We start from the raw sequence: 11,306 nt of genomic DNA on the forward strand, positions 1-11,306 counted from the left end.
TGGAGAAAGCAGGGGATGTCACGTAAGAATGTTTTAAGTTTGTTGTCTTTTTCCTCCATACAAGGAAATAATACACGTCGTGAATGTGGGTCGAGTGGCGGCCCTACAGCGGACGAGGGCCCGTTTACTTTGATACACCTTTGCCACGTTTTCTTGTACGTAGTTTGGCTAAAATAGTCGTAACTTTTCAACTTTAATTGTGTGTGCCTCGGCTTAGAGGAAAAAACTTAAAGCCCCGCAGAGCGTTGTTACTGCTGACTTGTAGACCAGGTACCGGATAGACTTATGTGCATATGGAGATAAGCTGTCAAACCACAAGGTAGCTGCACCAGATAAACTGGTCTTTGTTAGGGCTTGAGCTCGTCATATGTGCTCAGGCGCTTAGAATGGCAGCGCAAGGTGCTCTCCACTGGATGCAAGCCTGCGTGGTCCTGCTGCTCTGCTTATCTGAAGACTTGTCTGCGGCCACGGCGACAAGTAGAAATTACTACGACACTCTCAATGTTGAGCCAACAGCAACGGACAGCCAGATAAAAAAGGCTTTCCGCCAACTGGCCGTCAAGTACCACCCTGATAAGAACAAGAGCGCCGATGCAGAGAAGACTTTTCGAGAAATTGCTGAAGGTAAAACACGCCTGCAGCACACTGAACTCTTTTTAAAAAAATAGTCTTTAATAATCTTCAGTGCATATGTAATTTATACAAGTGAAATCAATTTTAATTTTTTCAAAACATCAAAACATATCATTTCTTTGTTCTCTTAATGACCAGGATTCATAGTTGCTATTTTCTTAGTTACTCTTGGTTGATGCATTCTCATGAAACAGCACTGCAATAAACCCTACCATCATGAGCTTTATAGGAGTCAGTGTTTGTTAAAACTGCTGATGCATCAGTGTATTAGTTTTAGCCAGGTGAACCTAATGAGCCTGATTGTGCCCTCACCAAAGTTAAAGTAATGACTGTTTTCTCCTCCCCTAGCCTACACGGTGCTCTCCAACAAGGAGAAGAGGAGACTTTATGACAGTGTGGGCCATGAGGCTTTTCTAAAAAGCGAGGTGTCTGTGGATGCCGAGGATGAGGAGGGGGACGAGACGAGCTTACACTTTAGTTTCTCAGATTTCCTCCATGACTTCGATGATAGTGTCTTTGCGGAGGAGCCACATGTCCACTGGAGCTTTCATCAGGACTGGGAGGACGATGGTCCATATGAACATAACGGTTTTGGGGAGCCTGGCTTCAGCTTTTATTTTGGGGATGGGGATGAAAACGAGGAAGACTATTACCACTAGATATCTGATATCTTTGTCCTGTAGCATTTGTGACTGTTATGTTTTAATGTATTGTCTTTTTATTGATAACAAAGTCTCCACATTAAATTGTTCACTCAGGATCCATACCTTGTATTTTGCATCTTTTATGAGATGGCTTGTGAGTTCAGTGGTTGTTTACAGGTTTGTGAGGTTGTAAAGCTGACAGCTGGGTAACTGATTGGACCGTTATGCCACTGTTCCTGTGTGGGTGTGTCCAAGTCCCAGAGTTACTGACTAACACACCATTTACTCATCTTTTTTCCCTGTGCAAGCACTTTAGATTTGGCACTGTTTTACTCTCAGGACCAGTGTGCACTTTAACCCAGAGGATATCCTGTGCCTTTTCAGCAGTTGGAGCATGAGCTCACTAAAGCCTACATAAGACAAAAGAGCTTTTCGGCTTTATGCACTTTTATTGAGATAAAAGGAGATTTAAGATTTCTACAAAGCAGATAAAAAAACAGACTGGGAACATTAACTTTGAAACTTGACAATGATGGTAAGTTTGACTGAAAATGTTTTTGTTTTTGACAACCTCTGAGTAATCATGTGACAGCCTCTCCCTTCAGGCAGGCATCCATATAATATGCGCAAGCCAAAGTAGGTTTTTTTTTACCTTTAAATGTAGTTTGCATACTAAAGTGAATTTACTCTTGTATTGATAGTGTTGACAACAACATTTTTTTTAAACAGGAAGAGGTACAAGAAGTGGCGTCTGTGCTGAGCGTTCATGGTCAAAACATCAAGGTTACAGAGGTGCTGAAAGACGGGGACACGCTTACCTTTCTAATTGTTTCTCAGAAGGTGCGAAAATGATTTGTTTACTTGTTATTAGTTACCAGCATGGATAACATTTGATCTATATCAATGTAGCATACCACAAGGGTAGGTCAGTTGATGTACTTGAATTGTGCTAATGTATAAACAGATTGCTTGCATGACATGTTGTCTGTCCTGTGTGTGCCAGCTGTCTGGGACAGGGGAGTACCATGTGGACCGGACCTATGATGATTTTGAATGGCTGCAGCAGCACTTGTTCTCTCAGGAGGATGTGCCTGGGATACAGGGAGTCATAGTCAGTACTTTACTTCAACTGCGCTCAGTCCTTTATTTGACTTGTAAACTTAGACATGCGGTTATGGGTCAGGTAGATCAGTTGTGGAATATCTTGGTTGCTCAGTCAGTGAGTTCTTATCTGTTTCTTATCTGTTTTTCTCTGTTTTCAACATTGAACTGCCTACTTTAAAAACTGTAAATGACAACTTAAAATGATCTGTGTTTGTAACACAGTGCTTTTGTGATAGAAAATCATAAACCAAACCTGTTTACATACATACACTGACTAAACTCCAGGTTTGAAAATGTGCTACTGCCATCCAAGCTATGGGGATCACCTTGTGGCTTTTCAAATGCTTCCTGCTTTCCCGTCAGATTCCTATCAGGAATTAGTTTTGTATACTGCGTCCAACACAGTGATAGGAGAGTTGAGTTTGTGGTGTGTTAGACAAGCACATACTGTGTAGTATCAGATCCACAAAAGTTCATATTGTGTGAATACTGTAACTCCAAGCACTGCATATTTTAACATTATTTAATTGTGTCTCCAAAGTAAAGTGCCTAATGAAAGAACATTGTGAACAAACAATAGGAAAAAATCTTTCTTTGAAAAACAGTTTGGACGTTAATAGAATTATTTTCTTTTTTTTCCTTCAAGTTTCCTCCTATTCCTGCAAAGGCTCAGGTGAATGCATCTGCCAAGGTTATGAAACAGCTTGGTGAGTATGTCTGAAGACCACCACAAAGCACAAAAATATATATTCCATTTCAGTGTACGTTCTGTTGTATTGTGTTGAGTATGACATGAAGTGTTATGATCAAAATGTTGAATACCTTCGTGCAGGTTTCCTTGGTTTGGGAGAATGGCAGCCGTACTGTAAAGCACTGGAAACTTTCCTCCGGCAGGTTGCTTCACACAACATACTCAACAAAAATAAAGCCGTGGAGATCTTCCTTACCAGCTCAGATGTAAGTGGATACAAATAAGCAGCTATTTACTTGTTTTTTAAATCTTCTTTTTTTTTTTTACGGTTAGCCCCAGTAAGGAGAAGGAATTTTATGTTATAAAGAGTCCAACGTGATTCCTTTTTATGAGAGGGAAAGATTGTAAATGGTTAAAGTTTCACTGACAGTGTTTCAGAAGGAGAGATTCATGTGACAAACATGGTACCCTCCAAAAAATATGGAGGAGTGTAGGCCAATGTTCTGTACCTGCACTTCACCCCAAGTGAGATGGTATGCAGTGCAGGGTCATAGTGAATTTCTGCCTGTAGCTCAGAGACCAAACCAAAGTTGCCATGAGAAATTTCCTGATGCTGAAACTGTTCTGTGTGTCTTTATGGTTTTCTCTCATGTTGGAAAGATTTCATATACTCTGTATACATGCTTAAACAATATTAAATCTGAAAATGTTAGAGCTCATTTGTGTAATTGTGTTTAGCCTCCAGGTAGACAAAGAGTTAGGAAGAACTTTTTCAACCGGCTGAGTCAAGCTGTTGAAGAGATGAGGAAAGAAGGCCATAAGGTACACAACTGGGACTCACACAGACACAATTTACAGCCTCTAAGCCTGTATGTGAAGTTTTAACGGTACAATGACGTGTGTCCGCAGGATGTGGATGAGTTCTTTCAAACTGAACGTGACCAAAACCTCGTTCTAACTGGCCATGCCAAGAACGCAGCTGAGGTGGGCCAGCTGACGATTTGTTTTTTGTCTGTGTTTGTCCCCCTTCCTTTTTTTATTCTCTTACACTTCCAGACAGGAAGACTGAGTTTTTGAATTTTAATTTTTCTTGCAGAGATTCCTGGATGTGGTGCTATCCGAGCAAAGTAAGTAAAGCGCTTCACTTTTAAAAGTCTGTGAGAACTGACAAAGTGATCTTTGGCTGTAGTTCACTGTTTTTATTCAACAATTGCTAATATTTTAAAAGGATATTTAGTGTATTAATGGTCATCCACATCACAATGCCAATTTAATTTGTCTCAAGTCGGATGTTATTGTGTGTTTCATGTTCTGATTATTTGCAGAAATAGCAGTGGCCTGTGGGCACTTCTCAGCTGCTCTGCATCTCTGTGTGGAAGCAGGGGAGGATCCTGACAAACAGGCGTTTTCAAGGTGACACAGTGATAGTATTGGTCACAGGCCCACATCATGTACTTGCTTATGAATATGGCATACAAATGGCAACAGACTACTCTGATGAAAAATGTAGACACACACTTTTTTTTTTACAGGATTTGTGTGAAATTATCAGAAGTCTTTGATTCTATGAAGGTAAGTTGTTTGTCCCTTTTAACAGAAAGGGATGCACATTGTAATTGACCACTGCTTTGCAAAATAATCTGCACGTACTCTTTCTGTGTGTGGGCAGAAAAATATCATGAGTGTTGCCGACAACAACGTGAACACTCTCGGGCTGGGCCTAGACCTGGCGTCACGCTACCAGGAGGCAGAAAAGGTGTGATTTCTTGTTAAGTTATTTTGTGTTCATCTTCGTTGTCTCTTCGTCTACTTTAAATCGCGACCTTCTGTTGAAATATAACCTGTCACGCTGAAACCTCTGACTAATATTCTTGTGTGTAACATGATTGCATGTCCAATGCAGGAAATGCTGTTCAGGAGAACCTGTAAGCTAGTGGAGCTAGAGACTGCCAGGAGGAATGCAGAGAAGGCCAAACCTGTAAAGAAGGCTGCTGTGAGTATGAACTCACTGCCAGAGCAGATGTGTATGTTTTCTTGTGACCAGCAGGTGTCAGTAACGTTCTGCTGATATGATTCAGTAGAGGGAGCTAGACCATGACCCACGAATAATCTGTATATTCAGTCTGATTAAGACCACATATAATAATGATGATGACGTGCTGTCCATATTCATCAGATGGAGGAGGTGAAGAAAGCAGCAGAGGCGGAGTTTGATCACATTAATGGAGTTGCTAAACAAGAGGTAAAACATCCAGTTTAAAACTGGATTCCCCATTTCTACATGGCTTACCTGCCTCCCCTCCTCAAGTTTATTGTGTAGCATCCTGTTTGTTGACATGCCTATGCTGTATGTATGTATGTATGTGTTAACATGCATGAAACGTGTTTCTCTCAGATTTCACGGTTTGAGGGAATCCGTGTGGAGATGCTGCAGCAGGCTCTCGTTCAGTGGTGTGAAAAGCAGCTTCTTACAGCCAGAGAAAGTGCTGACCAGTTCAACCAGCACCTGCAAGCCTTTAGAGAGATGGCCTAGTGACCTCTCTAGCATCCTCTTAATGAAGCATCCTCAGTATGTCTAAACATAGCATGGGATAAACATGTCCTTCACCCTGTTGTATCGTAGCCTGATGCTTTATGGGAGTCAGTTACATTCAGTGTAAATAAAGAAATGTAAGTGAAAGGGTAAAAGAAACCTTCCTCAAAATTAAACAGCATCTCTATATTTTGTGCACACACACACACACACACACACACACACACACACACACACACACACACACACACACACACACACACACAGGGCCCCAGCAGAAATGATTGTTTTGAGATCTTAGTGGCGGGCTCGTCGCTTGCTAAGGCAACTGTGTATGTGAGTGTATGTGTTCCATACTACACTCATATTTGTGCTGAGAGTATATTGTGCTGCTCTCTAGCCACTACATCAGCTGGGGTCACACAAAATAAAGTGTGATGAATTGATTCCCAAAGTATCTGCTTGCCTTTGTGTGTGTTTCTTACTCCCGGATCATCAATCAGTTGGTTTGGCTGCCCCTGCAAGGACATGGCAGCAAGGACACTGTACTGGTTTATTGTTTGGCTATTTCGACTTTATGAAAACAATAATAATGTTAATAATCTTTCTTCCAATCATTCTATTTTTCTTATGATTGTATGGAACTTTAGGTGAGATCTGGCGTAAAACTATGACACACTTAACTTAGATTTCTGCACATAAGCACAATGTCATCCTCCCCTTCTCTGTCTGCTGAGGACTGTAGGTCCATATCTCAGCACTGCCGTGTGCTTCATCTCATCTGTTCCGGCCTGTAATCTCTCCGTCGGGTGAATAAGGAGGAGTGGTTCCCATTTGAGGGAATGAGTCAGAGAGAGATAGATGACTGGTTTCATATGAAGAGAGGGTGGAGAGGAGGTTGGGCTCATTTGACAATGAAGGAGTAGATAAAGGGCATTACATACAGTGCCAAGAGTATATTTCCAGTCCACCCAAACAGAATGAATTAATGAGAGGAATCATTTGGTTATAAAGAAAATCTGCCTACTGTTGTCTTTGGATGGCATATGTTTGCCTCCCCCTGGATTAAATATTTCCCACATTGTAACCTGATATAATTTCTGTATCTGAATCTTCCACCCTCATAACGTCTGCTCCCTTCCAGCCTCAGATAGGGTCCCACAACGGTCAAAAACAAAAGGTAAATTATTTTTTATTTTACATATTTAATGACTTTTTTGTCTCCGTGGCATTGGTCATAGTACTACATAGTAGTCTGAAGCTGTATTTAGGCTCAGCAGTGCTAAAAGCTAAATGCTAACGTCAGCATACTAATACCATTCCTGAGGCAATGTGAGTTTGTTTTTTTTGTTTTTTTTTTTTAATAAAATGTATTTGAGTTAACCTTAATTTATCAAGGACGTCTCTTGAGGACCATTATCTCTTTTACAAGAGACCCAGCCAAAACGCTAACATGCTGCATTTTATGAGGTTTCCCATATTGACCACCTTATTTTAGTGTGTTAGCATGCTAACAATTGTAAACCTGAGGTCTAAGGAAACATTATTCATTGTGAAAGTAATTAGTGAGAAAGTATTGGACAAATTCAAATGTTCACCTGCTGGTGGTGCTAGAGGAAAAGTTAAGGGATCATCAGACTTATTAGGATTCATTCTCTTGGTGGGAACCATCAATATCTGTACCAATCCATGGATGGTAGCCCGTGTTGTCAGGACATTTCACTAAAAGCCAAAAATGTCAGCCTGCTTGTTGCCTAGATAAAAAAGTTTGGCAATAACCAAACTCAGTAGGATTCATCCTCGAGGGACCATGGCAACAAAATGTCATGCCAATCCATGAAATAGGTGTATCCTGAGATATTTCAGGATACGGACCAAAAACAGACCAACATTACCATTCCTAGACCCATGCCACTAACATGGGCCTGTACATCTAAATGTGTGAACAAATTAAAAATTAAAAATATAAATATAAGTGCTCCAAAAAGCAAAGGTTCCCAAGCATGCAGGCTAGTACTGTAGGCTTGACCTGTTTAAAATCGTTTAAAAGAAAGCAAAAACAGCTGTCATAGGAACCTGCTTTATTTTATTCCCACGAGTAACTGCAAACTGTACCTGAGAAGCTGGTGCTTTTTGCACACTCCATAATTGTATTGTATATGTACAGTATGTCACCTAAAGCAAAATTTGTTGATATGAAATCACCTGCTAGCCACTGAAATGCCAGTCTATCCTTTTATAATCCATTTTATGTTGTCATGTAGTAACAAAAAGACATTCAGTCTCCTTATAGTACACACATTTATTGATCATTAAGTCTGGCACTTACGCCATGTGAGTTTTGCATTTCATTTTTGTGCTTTTTTGGTTTTAATGAGGCACAGTAAAAGTTAAATGTAAGAGGTTTATGGACCGTTTTTATGATTTTGTAGTGTTAACTCCAAAAGCTTCTATCTGCCTGGGAAAATCGTTGTGGATACAAGCCTGTGAGATGTGGGGGATCATGAACAAAATGCATTATGCTGTACTTACAGTAATACAAATGGAAATCTCTATGTATTTTTGACAGGATTCTGTATATTGCTACATTATTCCTTCTGCTATTATTCAAAGTTGTTATGCTTCCATCCCTGCTGCCTGTCACTGCATTATACCAGATGAATTTCACAACAGGGAAGCCACAAATCTAGTGCTCTCATTCTGGTGTTGCAGAAGCTAACTAGCACCCATGGTGAGAGCACACGGGAACAGACACACACACACACACACACACAAAACAGAGCGTTGCCATGATCTCCCTGTCCTTGATCTGGGTCATACTCTCAGCAGTTGAGACGGGCTCTCATTAGTGTGTCTGTGTGTGTGTGTGTGTGTGTGTGTGTGTGTGCGTGTGCGTGTGGGTGTGGGTGTGTGTGCGTGTGTGTGTGTTCATCCCATTGGAAACATGCACTTAGAGCTGATTTGCTAAAGTAGCTCATTACTGGTGGAAAGGCAGCACTCAGTACACCACCCTATGGCCTGACAAGGACTGGTTTGTCAAGTGCGAAGTTAAGGCAATAGCTTGTCTGAATACACTGTGTGACAAGGCCTTATGACTCAGCCATCCCAAGGAAGGTGCACCATACCAGTTTGATGAGTACGACATTCTCTTAGTCAGATAATTTTAAAAAAATGGAGCCAAACTAGATCTGATTAGCAGTTTTAATCAGTGTTTACACAGGAGGTGTTTTATTGTTGCTTGTCCATTATCTCTGCACTGGATGATTTACATGTTACTGTGAGAAATTAATGAATGAATCTCTGCTAACATAAGTCACAATGATTGAAATGGGCATGTTTTATCCTGACAAAAATTACAAAAAAAAAAAATACATAGAATATTTTTTTGGAGCAGATAATTAATCTGCTCCAGTTAAGCGATTTTGATTACTGAACTGTGAAAATCAAAGGTTGATAATGAAGGATTTAATGCAAAATAAATTTAACATACTTGAGATATTGAGAACAAATTTTGTAATTTGCTTACAACATACAGGAATTGTCTGTGATGGCAGTAATAGATCTGAAATTCTCTTTTCTCTCTCTGTGACTGGTCCCTGTATTCCTCCAATCAGAGGTCCACATCGCTCTTCTCCATCTTCAAAGCCATCTTTGATATCTTTGAGAATCTCCAACTCCTGTGAAACTCCAAGAACCAAATTTGACTGCAGAATGCTAATATGAAGGTTTCTCCTTTTCCATCTTTCCAATCGAGACTTAACATCCCTGCCAATTGCACAGGCCTGAAAGAAAAACAAACTCTGAAAGCCTTAATCCTGTATTCACTTGCATGGTGCTCCTGTCAAAAGGTCCAACTCTCGGTTGTGCTCTATCACAAATTAGTGAGCATGTTGCAGCTGAGTCGAGTCAACCCAAGGTTGTTGGCACCTCATTAAATCTAATCACTGCCGTACACAGATTATGACTCATTAAAAGTTTGTAGGATGGAGAATGAGACGGGAGGAGAGGGAGAGAAAGACATAAATGCCACAATGCAGATGCCATAACCATCAGTAGTTTATACAGCTCCATAAGGCATACTCAGTGTGCAGTACAGCATAAGGTAAATACTACAAAATAGAGCCTCTCAGCTCAAAAATCAACCCTGATGGCAGCACTCCGCCAGTGATTTCGATAGTGGATAGTATCAATTTTCTCCCCTTGCAGTGGATTACAGCATTGCAAAGCATTAGACTTGCTAATTTAGTCCATTTCTCTGTTCACTACTGAACAGAGCCATAAATATTAATACTTTCACACTCCCCTCCTGGCTGCTTGTCATGCGTTCAAGGGATTGCGGGTGATATTGTTAATTAGGTTTGCAGGAATAATGTCAGCAGTGAACCTATGGACAGGCTGACATGCTGAGGTGATGACTGTCCTGCCATTCTCAATGTGCAGCAGAGCACCCTGAATATACTGTAACATGGAAAACACTAACAGGAGACATGATGCTTCTTTTTTTTTTTGTTTTCATATAAAAGACTTCAGTTAAATATCAAACACATAGGACTTCACTAAAAAAAATATATATATATAAAAATGGAGATGATGTTTTGTGACACAAAAGTACAGTACAGTGCATATCAACAAATACACAGTTAAGAGTGCACACTCACATGCTCACACACACACAAATACAAATGCACCCATTAGAGTGAAATCAATTATTCATCAATTTTTCCACCACAGCTTTGACCAGCGTAGCAGGGCACCAACACACAATCGTGCGCTTCACTCCAGAGGTCGTTTTGTCACGTGTCTTCAGCATGTGGCCTTTTTCAGTCTCCATCACAAGCAATGTGTCCTACAGCACACATGGGATGACATGTGGTTACTATAAAAATAAACAAGAAAAAACTACTGTAGTAATAGTTTTGTATTACATACACCACACAACAGTGTTGAAAGAATTTGAAATCTGGTAAACTGGTCCTGTTTTCCATAAAAGTGAAGAAAGGTCAGCATTTTGAAAAATCAGTTAGATTACATTTTTTCTCTCATTATACATGAACTTAAAGAGGATGATGCAGTGACATAAGTGAAAGACATCTGACAGCTTTTGTACTCTGCAGAACAAAATCATTTTTTCCTGCTTGCTTATTTTTTTATTTGATGTTTTGATGTAAATGTTTTATATGTTAGTGCTGTTATGAAAGAAAATCGATTGATCTCCAGAGAAAGATTTTTGTTTTTTTTTACCCATCAGCTACCACTTTACTGTGTCCCCTGAAGCTGCACAGGATTCACAGTTTTGTTCAAGGACACCTCAGCGGGGTGATGTTTCCTGCCAAAGGGGTTCAAACGAGGGCCTTCTACAGTGGTTGAAGGACAGGCTCTTTGCTCACTACGCCACATTCATGTTCCAAACAAACATACAAGGGCAAAGCAACCAGATGGAAAGTCATCCCAGGCCCGACAGCAAACAGAGGCTAAACATCTGTTGCAGGGATGTGTCCAAGCTCACTCTGGAGCTCAAAACAAGTCTCGCCTCACCTTTCCAGCTGTTGTTTCGTCTGACTCAGACTTGGCAAAGAGATATAGATGAGATCGCAAATGCCCTTTGGATACTGCTATTAAATTTCACTTCGAGATAATGCATGCTAAAGTCTCATTAAATCCCAGTCAGAGATAATGCATGGTAAACTCCCATTATAGTTTG

General features: G+C 40.4%; 2 protein-coding genes across 3 annotated transcripts; both read left to right on the forward strand.

The window, feature by feature from the left end:
• The first annotated feature begins 67 nt into the window (after positions 1–67).
• On the forward strand, positions 68–1,419 carry LOC121179335 (dnaJ homolog subfamily B member 9-like). Its single transcript, XM_041034123.1, has 2 exons — positions 68–624; positions 982–1,419. Exons 1-2 carry the CDS (start codon positions 387–389, stop codon positions 1,290–1,292), a joined length of 549 nt encoding a protein of 182 aa, XP_040890057.1. The 5' UTR covers positions 68–386; the 3' UTR covers positions 1,293–1,419.
• A 152-nt stretch (positions 1,420–1,571) lies between these two features.
• si:dkey-28n18.9 (sorting nexin-6) lies at positions 1,572–6,052 on the forward strand. Of its 2 annotated transcripts, XM_041034121.1 has the most exons (14): positions 1,576–1,812; positions 2,007–2,117; positions 2,281–2,388; positions 3,028–3,088; positions 3,214–3,338; positions 3,811–3,894; positions 3,982–4,056; positions 4,169–4,199; positions 4,398–4,485; positions 4,605–4,644; positions 4,742–4,828; positions 4,976–5,065; positions 5,249–5,314; positions 5,468–6,052. In XM_041034121.1, the coding sequence occupies exons 1-14, from the start codon at positions 1,807–1,809 to the stop codon at positions 5,603–5,605; spliced, it is 1,110 nt and encodes a 369-aa protein (XP_040890055.1). In that variant the 5' UTR covers positions 1,576–1,806; the 3' UTR covers positions 5,606–6,052. The 2 variants fall into 2 exon arrangements, with proteins under 2 accessions (XP_040890056.1, XP_040890055.1); XM_041034122.1 differs by lacking the exon at positions 2,281–2,388 and having other exon boundaries at positions 1,572–1,812.
• The last annotated feature ends 5,254 nt before the right edge of the window (positions 6,053–11,306 follow it).

Source organism: Toxotes jaculatrix, chromosome 3, assembly GCF_017976425.1.
Source record: "Toxotes jaculatrix isolate fToxJac2 chromosome 3, fToxJac2.pri, whole genome shotgun sequence".
In the NCBI taxonomy this organism is placed as follows: Eukaryota; Metazoa; Chordata; class Actinopteri; family Toxotidae; genus Toxotes; species Toxotes jaculatrix.